The 21,866-nt window shown below is 33.9% G+C and overlaps 3 protein-coding genes across 9 annotated transcripts; 1 reads left to right on the forward strand and 2 right to left on the reverse strand.

Moving 5' to 3' along the window:
- Positions 1–1,850: 1,850 nt before the first annotated feature.
- Positions 1,851–6,298, reverse strand: LOC7464042 (ATP-dependent Clp protease proteolytic subunit 6, chloroplastic). Of its 7 annotated transcripts, none has more exons than XR_008060141.1 (11): positions 5,848–6,272; positions 5,549–5,647; positions 5,422–5,477; positions 4,657–4,847; positions 4,475–4,540; positions 3,972–4,112; positions 3,498–3,551; positions 2,906–2,998; positions 2,320–2,416; positions 2,115–2,178; positions 1,851–2,082 (listed from the first exon to the last, which is right to left on the reverse strand). XR_008060141.1 is itself a non-coding variant. In XM_052455921.1 (10 exons), the coding sequence occupies exons 1-9, from the start codon at positions 5,904–5,906 to the stop codon at positions 2,369–2,371; spliced, it is 807 nt and encodes a 268-aa protein (XP_052311881.1). In that variant the 5' UTR covers positions 5,907–6,271; the 3' UTR covers positions 1,851–2,178; positions 2,320–2,368. The 7 variants fall into 7 exon arrangements, 3 of the variants coding, with proteins under 3 accessions (XP_052311881.1, XP_052311880.1, XP_052311882.1); XR_008060140.1 differs by having other exon boundaries at positions 2,297–2,416; XR_008060139.1 differs by having other exon boundaries at positions 1,851–2,178; positions 2,297–2,416.
- A 1,100-nt stretch (positions 6,299–7,398) lies between these two features.
- On the reverse strand, positions 7,399–8,914 carry LOC7464041 (BURP domain protein USPL1). Its single transcript, XM_002313019.4, has 2 exons — positions 8,600–8,914; positions 7,399–8,454 (listed from the first exon to the last, which is right to left on the reverse strand). The coding sequence occupies exons 1-2, from the start codon at positions 8,651–8,653 to the stop codon at positions 7,564–7,566; spliced, it is 945 nt and encodes a 314-aa protein (XP_002313055.3). The 5' UTR covers positions 8,654–8,914; the 3' UTR covers positions 7,399–7,563.
- Positions 8,915–16,769: 7,855 nt separating this feature from the next.
- Positions 16,770–17,707, forward strand: LOC7464037 (uncharacterized). Its single transcript, XM_002313767.4, has 2 exons — positions 16,770–17,059; positions 17,305–17,707. The coding sequence occupies exons 1-2, from the start codon at positions 16,928–16,930 to the stop codon at positions 17,566–17,568; spliced, it is 396 nt and encodes a 131-aa protein (XP_002313803.2). The 5' UTR covers positions 16,770–16,927; the 3' UTR covers positions 17,569–17,707.
- The last annotated feature ends 4,159 nt before the right edge of the window (positions 17,708–21,866 follow it).

Consider the following 21,866-nt stretch of genomic DNA (forward strand, 5'->3'; position numbering starts at 1 on the left):
AAGTTGCAATCGAGATTGTAAGAAACTAATGTGTGTATAAACGCAAACACTGAGCGCAGAAACGAAATTGCAAGGAACTAATACGTACGTGCCCATTAATCCATTATCCATCAGCAAGAAGCTGAAAAGGGAACCTCCTTGCCATTGCATTACCTCACATTGATGGCACTATGATCTGGTCCTCGGTGCCCACACATCTAATTGCTACATCTTACATTCTGTGAACAAAAAATAATATATATATAAAAAAAAAAGCCATGCATGCATGAGGTATAGCTATTCAAGAGTAAACTTGATTTATTTTTTCGAAATTTAACAGTTAGGAGCTATGTACATTTCTGTTATGGTTTGATACCCAAAAGATTTTCATACCCAAAAGGTGAATGCTACTTTTTGAAATTTGAATTCTTTTTTTTCTTCTTATATTTGAAGACAGGTGGGAGAAAGGGAAAATAGAAAGAAAAACTTGGCCCTGAAAACAAAAAATAAAATGAAGTAAAAGTTCTGTTGTGGTTTTTTTTGGACTATTTGTAGATTCCGTTGATACACATATGGTCCTTAAATTCGCTGCAAGGACAGTAATTTACAACACGCGCTCAGTACCATGCTCTTATGATATATATATATATATGAGAGAGAGAGAGAGAGAGAGAGAGAGATGGAAGTATAATATTTCATGAATTAATGCAAATTAACTGCAAAGTTGCAAACACTAATCATAAAAATGAATTTTAAATATTCTACATCACGAAAAACTGAACTTGGATGGTCGTTGCATTGTACAACATTGCCATACATCGCTAACGGCGTTTTACATTAAGCAATCACTTCAAAGTTGGAAGTGTAACTTTTTAATATATATATATATATATATATATATATAACGACTTAAAATTTGTAATTAAGATAATTAATTGATTTTAAATTTGAAGTACGATAAAACATTTGATATTTGATAAAGATTATATTACAATATTAAAATTAGAAACTTGAAAACAAATTACCAGCACCACAAAACACTTCAAAAGAGTTTTTTTTCTCATCGAATCTCGTTATAAAATCTTAAAGGATTTAAATCCAATTATTATCAAATATTTCTTGGATTACCTCCTATTGAATTATTTTGAAATTGATCTTCGTAATTTTTTCTGGTTTACCTTCTATTAGATTATCTCATTCGCATAATTTAAGTTGTAGAATTTGGTTTACTTGCTCGTTTTGCTTGTTGTTTTTTATTATTTTTTATTTGATTTTTTTTTTAATTTCATCTCGTTAAGTTTTATTTGTTTGGATTTGGAGTTCTTTTTTATTTTACTTGCTTTTTTAATCCCGGTCTATTTATTCTTAGTATACGTTGATTAATGTTATAAATATCACCACAATAGGTGACCTTGCTTGTAGAAGGGTACTGGTGGTTTAACTGAAATAAAAAAGCAACCTTTTCTCTAACATCTATCTTTTTTTGGTCTTTTAAATCCCAAAAGGTTCTTTTATTTTTATGCATGTTTATCGATACTTTTTATTGCTTCTTCAATGCTTAAATTGCTGACTTTTTTTTAGTAGATTAATGGACTTGAAAGACGAAGTGCAGAGAGTTGACTGTTGGATTAAACAGGCGCGTTTCATTAGCTACCATTGATTTCTTAGGCACCTTCGTTAATTGTTTTTGCCTCTAAAGTTAAGAGCTTTTCAACATTGTTTCATGCATGATTGCCATATACTATTGTACGCAATTCATGTGTTGTGTATTTTTCCTTGACTCTAGAAGAGATATTCATTTTGGGTTTTAAGGTTTCGTGCAGGTTGGAAATTTTGTGCTTCGACTAGTTTGGCATTTTATACATCTTCTAGTAAGATTTTGGTATCTTGTAGCTAATGTGATTGAGAACTGTTTAATCTCAAGTGGACTACATAAGCGTTACAAAGCTATCGATGCTGGCAAGCTCCAGTATCTTGCAATTGTTCAGGTATGCATTAGCTCCCAAATAACTCGTGGGAAAGGAAATCCTGGATTTTTTCCCCCAAGTGGCCGAAGAACTGCACGGTTGGAGAAAAATAGCCCATTTGGAACAATCACCAAGTGGATTGTTGATAAGCTTCAGATTGTTCTACGAGGAATGTTGATAAGCTTCAGATTGTTCTACGAGGAATGTTGATAAGCTTAGTCGAGCAAAGAACCTGAACCATCCGAGTTTGTAAAATCAAAATTCTTGCACGTTTGGCACTGAAATTTATAATACCTACTTAATAACGTTGAATCACAAATGCCAATAAAAAATGGGGGCGACTGATCAACTTCACATCAAAACTATATCCGACCTTCCCACCGCATTCAATGACGGATGTTGTTGAGCGGATAGATCCTAGTTTAATATTCTGTTTCCAGGATGCCATCAATGAGCCCAAACTCCATAGCCTGCAGCAGAAGGGTGGCACAAGGAGCATGGTGATTACTAATTGCATGTGGTTTTTAAAATGCCCACCAACTAATTAGCTGAGTGAAATGCTACGATGAATAAATAGCTTGAAGCAGGTCATAAACTGCCAAAAGATGACATGTATACAAGATCATTGCTTTTTGACTATTGTCAGGTGTTCGATTATGAGCATGAATTTTAACGGAATCTAAACAAATGCATAATGAACAATTATAAGAGTGACACAGGCAGCTCAGAAACATGAAAGAGTAGGTAAAATTTGATGTTATCTCATACATACGATTTTTACTACAGCAATCTGTTTCTTCTCCCGTTTTCTTTTCTCCAAAACTGTGAGGGTGCACATATAAATGCATAACCACATGCACACACGGACAGGTGTTGAAACAGGTTTTCACCAAGCAATAATGTCTGGGAACGACTACTTCACATCAAAAGGAAAAAGGAAAAGAAGTTGAGCCACATACCTCTGAAGTAGATAAGAAACGATCTCTCTCAGTGTATTGTTGTACTTTCTCAAGGGGTTGGCTGGTAAATACAGCATACATTTGGTCAATTTTCTGCACCAGAAATACCAGGGAAATAAGACTTTTGAGTAGAGAAATCTTCAATTTGAAAGTTCCATAACTAGCAAACTGCAGTAGGGTTTAAACGAACTGGAATGATCAGCAAGCAAGGCATAGAGGCTGGTTTTAATCTGAGAGCTCTACAACTTGAGTCAACATTGAATAATCTTTTTGCCTTGAACATGAAAGTTTTGGGACCTCTGATTATAGATAAGTACTACATTAACATACAAACTAGCCCCCACCCTTACCACCACCAAAAAAAAAAAAATCCCACCCCACTAATATTGTGCTTGCAAAACAAGCGCAACTTCTTGAGTCTGAACTTCATCTTCAAGAATACAGCAGTGCAGTGCTCAGCTCTTAACTGAACGAGGAAAATCTTGGTTTCAAATTCTTGTTCAACCAGGCTAACAAGCATTCATCCATTAATTAGGTTTCAGCTTGGCATCAAGTTAATCAGGATGAAAGCAAGTGCGAAATAGAGACTCACATGACGAGCTTGGACTGCTTCATTTACTTGGCGTCTCACATCCTCCACATGACCCTACAAGCAAATATTGGAACTTGCATCAATGACTACTGCATATATATTCATTCCAGAGACCCAAGATTTTGGAACTGTTGCATTGTAGTGGGCTTATATTGTTGCAGTTTTTGCATTTTGGATTCTGCACGCACAGATGCATGAAAAGTTCACGCACCAGCATGCTATAAGAGAAGAGCAAGTTAAACATGATAACAGAAACTTCAGGAATTAAAAGTTTCCCCTCATAATTTAAGTAAACAATCAGCACAGCACATATATATGCTTAAGCATGACTAGAGCATGACTAGTTAGCTGTAGATATGAAATTATATGGAGAATGTCCTAACAGAGATCTTTTCTCGATTCAACTAGCCAGTAAAGAAAGAATCTCTTGCATGCTCTCAAAAGCATTAAAGAAATTAGGAAATTAATTCTAACCCCACAGCCGCCCTGCGGTTGATGTATCATAATACGTGCATTAGGCATTGCATATCGCATTCCCTTCTCTCCACCAGCAAGAAGAAGTGCTCCTTGGCTTGCAGCTACTCCAAAACATACAGTGCCCACTTTAGGCTTTATCTGAGAGCATCAGAAGTCATCAATGCTTGCAGCAGATAGGAGTCAAAGGAATAGAAAGATGGATGGATGGATCAAAATGCAATGCATACATATTTTCTTGGGCATGTTTCATTGTTTAGACAGAAGACCGTAATTAATTGTTTATGACTGGATGCCACTTACTTCAATGCTCAGGTCGTGATTTATTACCATAACTTTAAAAGCATGCCTTCACTCCATTGATCTTTCATGTAGTCTTTAAAGTTCATTGCTAAAATCACCACCTCTTGGAGGGTTATAAGATCAGAATCCCATGATGATGTTGCTTATGTTCCAAATTATTCAATGATGAGAAAATAAAATTATAATGACAGTAAAATTACCCAAGACATGCAATCATAGATTGCCAGAACAGAGTAAGTGCTTCCACCAGGACAGTTCAGATACATCTGCAAATGTAAAAAAAGTCACAAGCACTTAAAATTTGTCCTTACCATTTAGTGCCAAGCTCCATAAACTGATTACAAGACTTAAGTACAAAACTAATAAGCTAACATAACCACACCAGAATATCTGCATTCTCATCGATAGTTGCTAGAGTCACAAGCTGTGAAATGACTCGTTGAGCCACCTGTGAATTGATTGGCTGCCCGATGAAGATTATGCGATTCCTAAATAACACAGATGACAAATCCAAGGGTCCTCCTGGAGTCATCACCGCTGGCATAATGGGTGGATTGCCCCCCCTTGCTTTAACTGTAACATAACTGTATAAAAAAATCATTACTTGAAGAATATGCATCAGCTAGAAGAAATGCTTAACTACCAAAACAGCTAGACAATCATTATAAACAGTCAAATTAAATCTAAAAAAAAATAAAAAAAATGCATGGAGCATGAAAAAGCAATAAACCCTTCTCATCATTCCTTAGCGATAATCCTACATTGACAGAATTGCACATTTATATATATAAAAAAAATTGGGTCCAACCATAGACACAAATTAACAAAATAGTCAAAACAAATACATCATTACATTACCGGCATCTATACATAATTAAGCGGAAAGGGTCCGCCCAAAGCCATCCAATAACTCAACAAACCCATTTGACAACGCAATGTATAAGAGAAGCAAGTACTAAAATATCAAAGGCAGGGGTAAATTGATAAAACTGAAATCAGATTTAGGACATTGGATTCAAGCTAAAAAAATCGAACTGGGTCAATAAAAAAAATAAAATTAAGGACATTGAACTGAACTTAAGCATGTTTTAACAATAATCAAGCTAAAAAACGAACTGGGTCAACATAAAATAAATGCCAAACTTACGACTTGTCGAAGAATCACTGGAGGGTCTAGGCAAGGCAGAGACCACCGAGTTTCTTCTGCAATTAACCAAAGAAATGATAAGATTAAGTACTAAGAATAATTCGGATAGTACACTACATGACGTTACCCGTGAGAGAATATAGAAAGAGAGGGGGGTTTGGTGCGCGAAGAGATAGAGAAGATGGCAGCAGGAGCAGACATAGCTGATGCTTCTATCATTTCGAAGCTGTAATATCAAGAGAGAAACAGAGAGAGTAGGTTTTTGATGGGGGATTATAAATGGGGTTTAGACTTTACAAACTGTAAGGCAAGGAGAAAATAGATATCTTTGCTTGCTTATTGCTAATTAAAAATATTGTTTTTTCTTTTTCTTATATAAATAATTTAAAGTAAAAAAAATTAAAAAAAAAAAATTAGAGGGAATACCAAGCATCTCCCATAAGCTTCCTTGATGAGTTTTGTATCCCTTTTCTTTTCTCTGTCATTTTTTAGTTATTAAAGAGATATTCAAATTTAAAACATCTAAAAGAAAAGGAAAGGAAAAAAATAATACTAACTGAGCGACATCTTATTTTTTTCTTCTTCATCGTCAGTTTCCTGGTTGCAAGTCCCACCATAACAATAATCGGCACGTCGTCCCTACAGATGCCTTTAGAAAATGATTCGGAAAGAAGAAGCCCGTGCTAACAGTAACATTCGGAGACAGCATATTATTGACCCATGAAAAGTCTTGCATTGATAGATTCATAGCCACCTTTTGGACTCCGACTATGCGCGATGAAAATCCATTTTCAAAAAATTATCAGGAATGAGAATTTTATGATACACACCCTGTGTATTGCCACTAGTAACAGCAAGAATCGGCATGCCACCAATAAAAATCAAGATACATAAACTTTTGGTGGCGAAAGTTAGAATCTTACTAGCGAAACCGAAATAGAATTTCTTCAGGCCAGCCAATGCCTGAAGCAATTCAAGGCCTAGATCCCGAAGAAAATGACAAACTTGTCAAGAATGTTGTTCCTGAAGAACCTAAAAATGAAAGACTTCTTGATTTAGATGATTGGTCCAATCGTTGTATTTATCATGAAGCTCCTGAGACTGAAACGGATAAACTAGATTTCGATGATTGGTCGAATCGACGTATTCATCATGTGGAACAACGATCTAGCCTGAAAGTGATGATTTTTCGAACCGACGTATGGAGCGACAACTGAACCCGAAACTGATGATTGGTCAACCATACCTTTGTATCATGGAACAACTACCGAGTGCAGAAGTGAGAAGTCCTCTGTCACTGCCTCCGAACCAAGACAGTGCAAAGATGCCAAACCAGCAGAAGATGGTAAATTTGCCAAGGATATCAACAAGGTGACTAATGTTATTGTCTTAGGCTCTGAATAACGGAGTTAGCAGTGCTATATCCTCAAGCTTTGAGTCATTAATGAGTGCTACATTATAAAAATAAACGTGCTTCCTTAACAGGTAAGCTGTGAAGTGGATGAAATGAGTAGATTTGTTGTTCAGTTTGTATTCAAGTGTCTCAATACGTTAGGTTAGGATGCAAGCCAACTTGATTGCGAGGTAAACATTACTGGACCAGGGTTTTATATATGCATCCTGTTGTAATGCAGGAATATCTTGTACTATGCGTGATTGGAATTTGGAAATAAGCATCTTGGAGTTAAACCTTGCAGTATAAACATGCAAGCAGAGCGATGTTATATCATGCACATTTATAACGGTGCGGTCTTCGGGGCCTTTTGTTAAACCCGACGAAAAGTGGGATTGGATGTTTAAATTATTTTAAGCAATGACTAGATCCAGTTATGGTTTAGAAATCTGGTCAGTTCTGGCTGGATTTCCATGAAATTCAGTCATGCCCAAAATATTTTTCGCAGCCAGGTTCTGATCATGTAATTAAAGAGAATGCCCTTGCCTGTCATCCTAAACCACTCGCATTCCAAAACATTCCCATTTATAGAATCCCCGATGTTATTTACTAGTCTTTGTAGCAGGGAACATTGGTGTGGATGCCTACATCCACAGGGACTCTTTTAGAGACAAGCATATGACATAACACAAGATTTAAGTATCAGGACTTATTATTTACAATCACTTCAATAGATGTTACTACTGAATTTACGAAATCAAAGGCACCCAAACTATGTTATCTGCTGGAAAAATATGGCACACGGGGGCAGTTCCAGGCTTTATCTTCAGCACACGAAATGATGGGTTGTCAGGATCCCATTTTGAGGTGTCCATGTGGCAAACACCAGTAGCTTGGACTCTATCTCCATGCTCGCCACCAAGTGAAATCTCAAATAGCCTGTTCCCACCTTCTTGGATATGGCAATAGTAAACTACATAAGGGTAAGGCATGGTATGACATCCTATCATTTTTGGTGCCAAGATCTCTTTGGGCTCTTCCAAAAGGGTGTAGTTTTGTAAAGGTGCAACTGACTTTCTAAGGTGGTTAGTAGTTAAAGCTTTTACTTGGGTATCGATTCCAAAGGTGGCCTGTGCAAAATCAAGCATGGATTCTAAGGAAGTAGCACATAACTTGGTCTCTCCTTCCATGGGTTCAACTTCACATTGTGTTAGTGTATATTCCATGGCTTTGGCTTGAGGAGATTCTTTAGACAGAGAGAAAAATTCAAGAAGGTAAGGTAATTTTGCTAAAGAGAAAGGAATTGAATTGGCTTCTTCTCTAGATATCAGATGAGGAGAAGTTGAAGGGTCTCCATGGGAGAAGTAAATTGGAATTGCGTTACCAACTTTTAGATCCTTTATGGTGAAGAAAATCTTATCTGAAGGGTCCATGTGATCCATATGTGATGATAGATGAGCATGCGCATGCGCATGCTTTTGATGATCATCGTCAATATTATGCTTGATTGGCAGATGATTATCCTTGGAAAGTTGTTGCAAATCAGGTATTTCTGGGTTGTGTTGCTGACCCTTAGTATCATCATCCACTTCTTTCCATCTTATGCGAGTTATCTCTCTTGCACTGCTGTCTTCAGCAAACTGTAATAAGAACAAATTGTTTAAATTATTAAATCAGGAAAACCAAATATTAAAAAGCTCCCAATTTTGTCAACAATATATTAAAAATTCAAGGAAATCAATGGAGGCTGCAAGTGTGATTTCAAGAAGGGGAGATAAAGATTACCAGTAAAACAAGGAGAGCACAGAGGATAATTCTCCAAGAAACATCAACAGTCATCCCTGCTTCTGATATCTTGAAATCAAACCCGCTCTCTCTTACTCTCTCCTTGTGAAAGGAAACAGTTATATGATCAACTGATCCAATTAAAACCTAGTCTAACAGTTGAAGTTATTTCTTTGTCAAATGGAACAAATAACTCTGCACTCATTTATTGAGTTTTGTCTTAATACGGCTAGTTGGAGACATCATATCAAACTGAATTGGGGTCAACTGTTCTAGAGGATAGGCCAAATGGCACTTCAATCTTTGTCACCCCTGTTCAGGCATTTTTGGCTGCGTTTGATTTCCCCTGCACAAACTTTGCACTAGAAGATCCATTACTAATATTATAATGATCACAAGTCAAATATGCAAATTAAATATTGTTCAGTACTTATCCCAGGTTAATGTTTTTCTGTGGATGATGCATTTGCCAAACTTGTATTGATGTTGAAGGCCGACATGCAGGGGCAGAGCTAGGAGGGCCTGGTAGGGGCAGCCCTGCAAAAAAAGAAAAAATTTCCTGGCCCCTTAAATGACTTAAAATTTATCTCCTTAGAAAAATCTTCTTAATCTTGCCCCCCTTCAATTTTTTTTAACTTAACTCCGCCTCTAGCCACAGGGCTACCGAAGTGCTCGGTTGACTTTAACTGGTTCCTTGATTCATTTCACCTCTAGTTAAATTGCAAAGTCACATGTAATCTCTGACTATAAATAGATCCGAACCTAACTAGAATATTAGTCGTTGAAATTTGAGATCTTTATTATAAAATCTTTTATACGAAGGAATTTGTACATGATACCTTACTATACCTTTAGTTTAAAGTCCATTCAATGTCTCGTAGTTATAAATATATAGGTTAGAATCATATAAATAGATAAAGAAAAAACTCAAAACAATTATACATAAACGATGAAGTCCTAAAAAATCTAAATAACTTAGGAATATGGTTCTTGTGGATAATCGGTTAATCCATTAATCCTAACAATCTTATTAATTCTCCCTAACTAAAATAATTGATAGTTTATACTTGGTATTTGGTAGACTAAGGTGCCTTGTGGATGGTACCTGCAAAAGATTATCTTTGGTGAAGGTGAAGACTCTCCGATGTTTAAATAATTATTTTTTTAGAAAGAAAAAATACAATAATATTCTAGAAAGAAATACTCTAAAAATATATGTACAGTAGAAAATGAAGATTATAAATCTTTAATTTGAAGGTTTCATAGTGTATCTATAGCTCATGAGTTTTGTCTTTGTGAAGATAAGGGTTTGAAGTGTGATTTTACCATGATAACATTTAATGAGTATAAATATATTTTACATCTATATTAATATCTGAAAAAAATATGGTGGGTTTCTAAAGGACTTTTGTACACCTAAAAAGTATAAAGAGATTAGAGTCAGACATCAAATGTTGTTGAGCTTATAAAAGCTGAGTTCTTCCTGTAGGCTAGACCTAAAGGAGAAGGGTCATCCCCTTGGCATGCCCCGGGTAGAATGCTCATTTTCTTAGGCATGCCCAATGAAGGATAATCATTACCTTAGATGTGCCAAGGGACAATGGTCGTTACCTTGGACTTGGCTAATTGTTAAGTCCAAGCACTTTGGATTTGCTAGACTGCTAAGTTCAAATACCTTGGATTTGATATATTTTTTAGACCTACGTTACCTTGGACTTGGCGGATGGCCAAGTCCAAGTACCTTGGGTCTGATATGTATGTCAGACTCAAGTTACCTTGAATTTGGCTAAATGCTAAGTCTAGGCACCTTGTGTTATATATGTTTATCAAACCCACATTACCTCATTTTCTTTGGTGTGCAAAGGGAGAATGATCATTTCCTTGGGCATGCCCATGGATGCACATTCTCCTGGACGTGCCCGAGGCTTGGCACACTAGTAAGCCCAATCGTGACTAGATTTGGCTAGCGTTAGACCCAGCATGCCCGAGACTTGGCACACTACCAAGCCCAGCGTGTCTTCACTAGGACGTGCTTGTTTTTCTAAAATTTTATACCCATAAATCTTTTTCAATCTAGTATTTTTTATAAATATATACTAATAAAATCTTGATTCTTCATGTTGTGTTTAGCATACTCCATATAATTATGTCCACATACCAAGAAGGTGGAAATTTGAAGGACTTTAAATCTTGATCCCAGGCACATTCAAAACCTCATACCATGTAATGAAAGTGATATCTATACAGAATATAATTCAGATGGGTGGATATTCGGCCGAGGCACCAGAAAAAGATCCATCTTGAGTTTTATAATACTGACCATATATATTGAACGATACATGTGAGCGTTAATTACATGTACAAATGAAATGTAAGTGGATGTTCCGGCCGAGAGGTTCATTGTAACATGCTGACCATGATTTATTTTAATATTTAAGTTCGTTTTCTATCTAGATCGGTGGATTGAATGTTACTACTGTCTGGGCGTAGTGGAGTTGAATGTTGAAGCGTTAAAGATGTGGGCGTAGTGGGGATGAACACGAGGGTTGACTACAGGTATGGCTACCGTCGATGCTTTGTAGTGGGTATCAACTTCAAGCGTTCAAATTGTCAAGAACTATTTCAAATCATAATAGCGTTGCTGACTTTAGCATGCTTGGCTGTACCTTTTATTTGTCCCTGCCACTTTGTGCAAATTGGACCTTACTTAATGCCTTGAAGTGGACAAAAATGTTTATCACTGTTCCGAATATTCCCCAAAAAAGTATATCATATAACCGACGTTTGGGTATCATAACAATTGTTTTTTAGAATAATTTTTATTTAAAAAAATATTAACATAATATTTTTAAAAAAATAAATTTATTTTTAATATTAGCAAATCAAAATGATCTAAAAATATTATAAAAAATTAATTTTTAAAAAAAATTAAATTCTGATTAAAAAAAGGTTAAGATTTTCTTCCAAACTATGTCTAAAAGAAACTATTGGCATGTTTGTAGGCTAGATTAGTAGATTTAAATTTAAAAATAAGTCTTCATAAGTTAAATAAGGTTGTTGATAAAAACAAAAACAATTCTTAAATTTAATTGTTAAATCAAACTAAAAACTTATGATCAATTTATAAACTTAGTCTTGTAAATAGTCAGCTTGATATAACTTGTTGAAATTGTTTTTGTATTTAAATTAAATTTAAAAATTATTGTTTTATTGTTTTATTATTAATTTTAAATTACTTTAGGTCTGTGATACTTATTTAATTTAGATTTTGAAGTTTAACTTACTATTTGAAAATCTAATATGTTATTCACGTTGGATTATTAACATTCAAAATCAAGATTTCTCTATAATTTAGTTGTAATCTTAAAATTTATAAAATCTTAATTTTCTATTTAATGCCCTGTATTCTATATAAGTACATTACAAACCATTGATAAAAAGCAGTGGATGCGTGTTTGAAAGTATGGTTGTGATTACTTTTTAAAATGTTTTTCACTCAAAAAAGATGCCAATAATATTTTTTTATTTTTTAAAAATTATTTTTGAGATCAGCACGTCAAAATGATTTAAAAACATCAAAAAAATATTAATTTAAAATAAAAAATTAAAAAAAAATTCAAATTTTTTCGGAAACGCTTTTCAAACGCATTACCAAACACTAATGTTTGATTGATGGATTAATACACGTTGTTTTTTGAAGATTTTCTTCAAGAGATATAATAAAATAATATTTTTAAAATGTATTTTTTATATTAACATATTAAAACTATAAAAAAATAATTTCAAACTAAAAATATAAATTTATATTTTTAAAAAAATACAGTTAAACATCAATAACAAACACCACTTACAAAATCCCACCTTCCTCAAAAAGATTATTTATCAATTTAATAATTAATGAATTCCATTCACTTCTAAAAAAAAACGAAAAGAAAAGAAAACAAATGTGCTTGATAAAATTCAGATAGCATTACTTTGACAGTTACTTTAATGTTTTTTCTTTGTTTACAAATTGAATGGATCTTAATTAAGGAACCTGATTATCACTTGACAAGCCATTAAACGACACCTTTCAAAGGGATCCGAACAACATTTATTGCAACCCGAAAAACTTTTGACTTCCTTCTTGGTTTCTTTATTAAAAGATCTAGAGAGGTCTCTCTCAATTAAATTGATAATTTTTTCTTAGAATGGTAATTTAACTGGAGTCATTTCCCTGGATGCTGGGACGAGTTGTATTTTAATTCGCAGAGCCGGCCCCTTAGAACAATCGAGACTGTTAAGTTACTATTTTTAAAAAATAATTGTTCTTGGACCTGTACCGTCGAGTCCGTTTCAATGTGTTTGAAATTATGTTTTGGAAGTATTTTTTTTAAAAAATTTATTTTATTTTTTATTTTAAAATAATATATTTTTGATTTTTTTATATCATTTTGATGTGTCGATGTCAAAAATAATTTTTTAAAAATAAAAAAAATATTAGTTTAATGTGTTTTGAAATGAAAAACATTTTGAAAAGCAACCGCTACTACATTTTCAAATACATCATGAAAACAATTCTTATATTATAAGCAGCGGAACATAGGGTGACGGTTGCTTTAGATCCTGTTTATTTTTGTGTTTTAAAAATGTTTTTGAAAAAAAAAATTATTGTTTCAAATTAATATTTTTTTGTTGTTTTCAAATCATTTTGATATATTTATATTAAAAATAATTTTAGAAAAATAAAAAAATTATTTTAATATATTTTCAAGTAAAAATTACTTTGAAAAGCAACCGTAATTACACTCTTAAATGGACTCTTAATCGGGTTCAAGTGTCAATCTGGAAAACTAAAAGTAAGTGTTTTTAGTTGTATACTCTTTTTTTTTTTAGAAAAAAAGAGATGAACATAGAAAAAACCTGAATTCATTAAAAGTTCTAAAGATATTTTAATTTTAATTTATTTTTGTAATTCTATATTTCCTTCTTTTTTTTCTAACTTGTTATGTTTATTTTTCTTTTGTAGAATAGATGTTAATACTTATTTTTTAAATACCATAAAACTTCTCTCTCTAATAATTATGTATATGGATTGGAAAATGAGACTGTCTCTGGTAGGCAATGCCAACCAACACAATGTTCAGGTTCAACATAGCACTTACAAAACCAAACTTTTTGCAAAATTAAAAAAGGAGAAGAATAGAAAGGAAAATGATAAATTAGTCCTCCAACTCCACTTAATTTCTTTTTTTTTTTTTAGTTTAACGTGGGTGTCCGGGCCAGTTTGTGCGCACCTTGACTAATCCTACGGGCCCTGAAGTTAACGACCATGTAAGCCTCAAATGACCATCATATGAGCAACCACATGGCTCGAACCTGAGACCACAGAGGGAGCAAACTTCTTGATCCCAAATTCTTACCACTGGACCACCACCTAAATGGTTAACTCCACTTAATTCTTACTTTGGCGTATAAAGAGACTAAAATGGTGTTTGAGATTATAGTAGATATTATTTTTCATGATATTTGCTTGAAAATAAATTAAAATAATATATTTTTTATTTTTTTAAACTTGTTTTTGACACCATATAATATCTAATTAACTAATTTGGATTGTTAATCAAGTTAGATAACGCGAGTAACATGAAGCTTTGAGTTATTAGAATATTTGGATTTTTTTAGTTTTAAAAGTATATATGATCAGATTGAAAATGAATTAATAATTAATAAGCTGATCTGTCTTTTCCTCATTTTAAAAGTGGACAGTACTATTCATGAACAAAAGTTCAAGGAACAAAGACAGTCTCTTCGATAAGCAAGAGACCTAACCATTTATATTATGCACATTTCAAGTTGACTTTAGCCTAAGAGCCAACCTCGAGCCCCTGTTTAACATTGCGTTGCGTTGCAAATAGGGGTAGGGTAAATTTTATTTTATTTTTAAGATATTTTTTAAATATTTAAAATCATTTTAATGTCCTAACATAAAAAATAATTTTTTAAAAAAATAAAAAAATATTTTTAAATAAAAATCAATTCTTTCAACCACACAAAATCTCTAAGTTTTCTCGTCGGCACTAGAATCTGATCTGAGCACCCAAAAAAAGTTCCTTTCTACCTTTTTTTCTCCTTCTCTCGTCGCTGTCAGCTGATAGTCAATGACAGATCCCTGCATGGAGCGCAGCATTAGCCAGAAATATTGTAGGCTAATAATATCAGGCTTGAATCTTTTTCCTCCACGGAAATTCGGGCTACTCTAACCATCTCTTAAATCTATATCAATTGAAAAAACAGTGATCTAATCAATCTTTTTGAACTTGAAGATTGATATTAATTAATTGTGTCCCCAGAACGATGATTGCAATAAGATAATCTTGAGCCAGCGTGTGGTCTAAGAGTTAACAATAGTTGTGGAAACATCTAGGTGTGCCCTCCTGCTCCTAATGATTTTGACATTTAATTTGATTAAATGTTTTTTTTTTTTGTGTGTGAAGGTCAACTTGTAGTTAGCCAAGAATAGGAGATAACACTGTTAAGATGGGTGTGCCTGTCAGCATGAGCACTCTGGGCAGTATTTTTCCCAAATTTTTTTCTCTCCTAGAATGACTATTCAATATTATCCCTCTGAAGTCTAAACTGTGGCTGGTGGATCTTCCAAATGACGGGCCAAGTTCAGTTCACCGACACACAGGAGAGTAGAATTATGACATATATGTGTATGTATAAAAGATGAATTTGTTTGCTATAATTGCACATCGATTTCCAACTAGCATGGCAAAAAAAATCTTTTCGTTTTCGTTTTTTTTTTGTTCTACTGGTATAATTATACCAATACTGATATTACATAGCAAGTGGGTTTATAAATGTTCTTGGACTTTAGAAAATTTAATCAGCAAAGGCTGTCTAGACAGCCTGAAGCTGGACAAAACAGCTTAAAATATAAATCAATGAGGCCGAAAGCAAGCAAGTTCCTTCTGTTGTTCAGGGGACCCTATGTTTAAGTCAGTAAGATATAAAGTGAAAATACAAGATTTTTTAGGATACACCATATATTCAAAGATCTATGAAGAAGATGGAAATGTGAATAAGTGTGGAAAGAGAGAATGTTCCCACTTCTTTAGTGATTCATGAACGCGTATTTATGTTCGTGAACAATGTTCACTTGCATCATGATAAGAGTAAAATGTAAAAGAACTACGATACATACACGGGCAAATAGCGATCATCTGAGTTTATAGGTTTTAATGAGTGATGGCTTTATGTTCAAGGGAAGGAAATCTTGTCACGTTGATTGACAGCTAAATTTAAACGAGATCAACATGACTGTCACCGTTGTGTTGGCTTGGTGATGTAGAATGGCGTGTTTATACTATAAATGCAAGTGGCTTCATTCAAGGTCGGGACGTGTAGACTCGGAGGGAAAGCTCATAGGAAAAGAAAGGACTCCCGAGCCCACCAGGAGGCCATTGAGGTATTTGGAGAGGTTAAGCCTCCTTGGAGGTTATGCCTCCCTCTCGTGTCCGGAGCAAAGGATATACTGATCCTCTCCGAGCATGAGATGCCCAAATGACCCACCAGGTCTTGGGCTGGTGTTCTTGGTAAACCTTGCCTCGTGTCTTGCTTCAAAACATGGTGATGGGTAGGGCAAGCTCTGGGCACAGTCCTAGCTGGGTCCATTGATGGCATTTTGGTCTGGATTAAAAAATGGGATGCTAATCATTAACCCCTCACAAACCATTTGCCCTCAAACACACAAGCATGACGGAAATGGAACTATTCTTAATTAGGATAATATCAAGAACACGAAACCTAAAGAATGTTATTATATACATGTCAGCTATGAACAACGACTATATTTTATTCTGCGTCTAACACATGTATTTCGTTACTGTTAATTGTATAGTGTATAACTGGGTCCTTATTTTTAAAATTAATGTTTTCAAGGGAAAACACTAGTGATTTTTGTATACGTAAGCAAAACCTCTGGCCATTGCCCATCACCAAAAGAAGAGAAGGATTTTTATATACTTTTTAGGTATTTTATTTTTGTAAGGTCAGTGGTGTTTCAAATTTTCAATACAGGGGCATTATCGCAATTGATGGACACTAGACTCTAAAAATAATTAAATCATTCACATATCATCCCGATTGGATTCTTTCTTCTCTCTTTCAAGCCACAATGTCGACACTTTGCACCCCCTCCGACCATGAAATCACCTTTATATTTATTTGTATTTTTTTACGCAGCCTTTGATTCGATCGTGCTCCGAAGCACAGCAACTTCTTTTCTTTGATAGGGCAAAAGATATTTTATAATCACTTTCTTGTCCTTGCACTTTGTTATAAATGGTGGAGATCAGCCTGAGCTTGAGAGACCTGGCTACCATACAAGACAAAGTACGAGTAGCAAAATCAAAGTGTAGAATACTATACATGAAGTCTTTCTTGTTTTTTCTTGTTCTCCTCTCTTTTCTCTCGGTAAGCATTTCCTAACCACATGAAACCTTTTCGATTTATTTAAAATATCCTACTATTTAATCTTTTTCCCTTTTGATTCATGAATCTGTTCCCTCTAGTAGTATATCAATGGGATGTACATCTAGAGGTAAATCCAATTGAATTTCAAATCACCCTGTGCACCATCAATTAAAGTTGTCCTTGCACTTTTTTTTCCCCTCTAGTAGTATTTATGCTCTAACATATTTTTCACCTGTATGGAATAGTTTGTTGAGCTCAATCATGCAAGAAAGGAACCGAGGGAGAACTATTGGAAGAGCATGACGAAAGATCAGCCTATACCGGGAGCAATTAGAGACCTTTTCGTTCAAGATCCTGCGGCCGGTGCTGACAAAATGAACCATTTTGTTAAGGATTTTGATACGAAGCACAACGCCATCATATACCATAGTCATGAGAAGGACAAGCTGAAAGAAAAGAAATCCATGAATCCCACAAATACTTGGGATCATGAGAAAGAGAAGGAATAAGAACAATAAGTAGAAAAGTTGTGATCCAAGGACTTATCACTTGTGTTTGTTGAATATCAAGTAGTGTGCTTCGTATTGATTGATTGGTGTATAAGTCTGGTTGTGTTCTTAAATAATAATTAAGCTTTTTCTGTGTTTATTTCTTCTTTTCTTGACATGGCCAAAAATGGATGAAATTTGAATGAAAATAAAAAGGGGCTAAAGTTGGATGTTTAACTCATGAGCATCCGCGTGCAAGAAAGGAAAACGAGGTGCATGAGATAGCTATAACCCGGTAGACGGTAGCTGTTTGCTGTAACTTATAGAGTTTTGGTTATTATCTTGGAATAGAAATAATAAAAAAAAATAGGGAAAAATATGATATATTTTCATATATTTTAAGGTAGTATTTGTCTGTTATCCTGTATAGAAAAAACAAAAATAACAGAGATATAAGTGTATTTAGTTGGGATAATTTTAAAGTAAATTTTTATACTTGTAAAAGAAGAGGTATAAAAAAAATATGTAATATAATTTTTTTCTTTATTTTTTTTTTGTCTCGAGACAATTATTAAAAACTATGTAAAAATACAAAAATTCAATCTAAAAATAGATTTGTTTAATATCTTTTCTTTAGTTTTTATTTATTTGAGTTCTTATTGGTTTAAGAAATTATCAATGACTACATACATTGGTTTAGTAAATATCCTGATATTTTAAAATTATAAAAAAATCAAATAAAAGAATCTTAATTTAAAACTCTTTATATATATATATATATATATATATATATATATATATATATATATATATATTGGGGGGGTAAGAACAAGTCATTGATAAGGTAGCACAGCAGTTAAAGGATCAAAGCTAGTGTTATGATTTATATATAAAAAAAGTGCCAAATAAAATAAATGTAAATAATAAGAGGCTATGGGCTAGTCAAATGACATGCAAGTAGTGGATGGGTGGATGATCAAAAGAAAATAGGTAATTTTGAGTTAACTGCTTCATCTTGCTAATAAACACTATGATTTGCCCTCCTCAAAAGCTCTAGACCCAAGTGTTCGACATAATGCTTCTGAGAAGGGCCTTGGTGTTGATACATGAGAAATGCCACGGGTCAGTACACTACTGAGATGCCTATAGCAGATTCCAACTTGATTGTTTGTAAGTATTCACTTGTACCTAAAGCTGAGCATGTATGTAGATTCCAACATAAAATATGATATTGATACTCCTTTGCCTATAAGTGGAGATGGTGAAGGATCTTTAATACTTGATGATTTTGAGGGAGACAAAACTGTTAAATAGTATGATCCTGTAGGTATCAATGGTGGAGAATGCTTAATTCTGAATCAGTGTAGTCCGTAGAACTATTCCTTGCACGATCAGGAGTTTGGTGGCCAAAAGAAGATGATTATACTTTGATGATAAGGGCTTGGGCGTGGTTGTTACTGGATTTCCGCTGGGCGTTCAATGACATAGATTTTACCTTTCCTAATATTGTTGGTGGAAGGGTAACCAGTCATCATAATAGCCTTAAGGTGGTGTCTAGTGATGATGACAAAGAGCTAGAGTTACATTATACGATTTTTGTGCTCTCTGAAGTTAGCGGAAGGATGGCATTGAAGACAAAAGGATTTGCTTGTTTGATGATTGAACTCTGCCTTCAGGCGTTTGGAAACTTCTATTTAGCTGCTTATGGTGGTGGTCCGTTAAAGGAATAGGATCTAAGACCCGAATTGAAGTGGTTCAACAATTCTCTTGTTTGTGTGAAATTCATGGAGTAGTAAAGGGGGATAGTTTTATGGGGAGCAGTTTAGGCGTTATTGCTCTTAAGAATTCCAACAATCGAAAGCTTGCTTATACTGTGAAGTTTTACCATGGAAACATTCCTTGGAATTATAAGACCTAAAACAGGCACGGAGATGGGACTGTTCCATGCATGAATGGGTTGGGAATTAATATTGTTATGAGTTGCTGTAAGTGCAATAATGAAAAGCTTGTTTACTCCCTAAATTTTGACCTAGGTAGAATTGTGTGGAGTTATATGATTAGAAAGAGAGGTTTATGTGGACATTGGGTCACTAGTTTTTCACCAAGTGTCCAAATAATGGTTGCCGAGAAAAGTGTTGATGATTCATTAACAAAACTCATAACCAGAGCTTGTCTCTCCAAGTAACAACTGACATAAATGAGAAAGCTCTCATGCAAAGCCTTCTTGCAACATTGCTATTACCTTGGGATACTAATCTGTGTTGGCTGCTTGGTAACTTTAGTGTTCAAGGGATTAATGCTTTGTCAGAAATTGCGAATGAAGAGACCATGAATTGGTTCAAGAGGCATCCGAAATGTTTGGTTAACAACTCGGTGGGAGCTTATGTTAATGATAGAGAGAGAGTGGTTAAATACATGGTTGATTGGTACAAGGTTTGCAAGTTGAAAGTTCACACCGGGCTAGCTTGACATTATTACTTGTAACCGAAAGCAACTTTCAACAATTGACGAGAAACTTTTTACAGGGGAAGTGGGAGCTTGCTGTGGGTCACTGCTAGTAGAATTAAATTGCAGTCTGGCCATTGTGCTAGAAGAGACAAGAAGAAACGAAACTCCAGATGGTTACATCATGGCTTGGTTACTCGTGTCTTCTTATATGCTTACAACAGTACTGGTGCTAAATGCTTGTGTTGTTTGGATAATGTTTTGTGATATCTCGAAACGCTGTGGTCTTGGCATAATTCATGACAGTTTTGGATTTGGTAGCTTGTTGCTAAAAGATTTTTGTGATGGTGAATCAAAACTTAATTATTCCAATTGTGTGTTTGTGGAACAAAAGAATGATGCTGCGATTGACGGATTATATGGAAATTGTGGAATAAAATAGGGAGGAAAATGGTCAATACTCATCAGGCACATCCTATGGAACTTCAAGAGTAGGAAAAGAAGAACGAATTACATTTTTTCATCTTATTGCAAACTAATTGCAGGAGGAAACAAACTTGTCGAGGATAGGAGAGCATTGATCTTTCATGTGAAATTTACTCTCGGAGGTTCAGACTTCACTCAGGTACACGTGTAGTTTTATCACCATAGAAATATTGTCTCCTCAGATTGTGCGTGTGCTGGCTTATAGGTACTTTCTCGAGAGAAGCTGATACTTTCGGCGCTGAAGTACTAAAAGATATAACAAAGAACAGACTCGCATTTGATGATAACAAGTCTTGGTTTGTTGATGTCATTATGCAAATTCTAGTAGATCATGAAGGCTGCATAATCTTGTGCGTTACGGCGTTGGTGCTCATGTTCATTTAAAGTTGTAATCGGAATGAAGGACAACTTAAGGAGCTGGACGGCTTTCTGTTTAGTAGCAGTCTAAACTTTTCGAGGACAAGGGTCTATGAAGAGAGATGCATGTTTTTCGTATAGGCCATGTGCTCATGTATTTAAATATTTAAAATGGGAAGTCGAGGCCTAATTGGCCCATTTGTTGGTGGGCTTAGACTATTAATTAGGCTGCTTAGTCTAGAGAGAGTTTGGAGTACCATGTATCATTTAATTAATTTCAAAACAAAAAGGAGGGGATTTTACAGTCCTCAAAAAATTCTTGAATATTTTTTATTTTTCTTTCCTTTATTTTTTTTCATTTATTTTTTTATATTTTTAATTTTAATTTCATGCTTTAATATTATATTCATTAGAAAATAATTTTTTTTTTATAATATTATCTTATTCTCCTAACTCAAACTTTAAGTTTAATTAGTTAATTTGATTGATTCAAGTTTTTTTTATAATTAAATTTTTTTAATTTTGTCATTCAATATTGATTTAATTGAGAATTAAACTTTGTGATTTATTTCGATTTGTTTTCCATGAGATTATTCTCATTTCATGACTCGAGCTATGAGTTTAACATGTCATCATGTGATGATTCAAGTTGTTTTTTGTATTTTTTTTAATTGATTTTTTAATTTTAATTATATCCTTTAATATTAAATTTTTTAGGGATTGAGTTTTATAATTTATTTTCATCTGTTTTCTATTAGATTATCATGGTTTCATAACGTGACATGTAGATTGACAAATTAACCTAAATTGACCGGAATTGATTGAATATATTATTGTCTTAATATTTATTAAAAAATATAATTTTAAATATTTTTTTAAATGGAACTATATTTTTATTAGTCATCCGAGTTATTTTTAAACTTATCAAATCAATCGAGTTACATTAAATAAATTGTCACATGATTAAAAAAAAATAGAAAAAATATTAATAATGTTTCAATAATTTTTATGTTAAAAAAAATAACATGATA

This window comes from Populus trichocarpa, chromosome 9, assembly GCF_000002775.5.
Source record: "Populus trichocarpa isolate Nisqually-1 chromosome 9, P.trichocarpa_v4.1, whole genome shotgun sequence".
NCBI lineage: Eukaryota > Viridiplantae > Streptophyta > Magnoliopsida > Malpighiales > Salicaceae > Populus > Populus trichocarpa.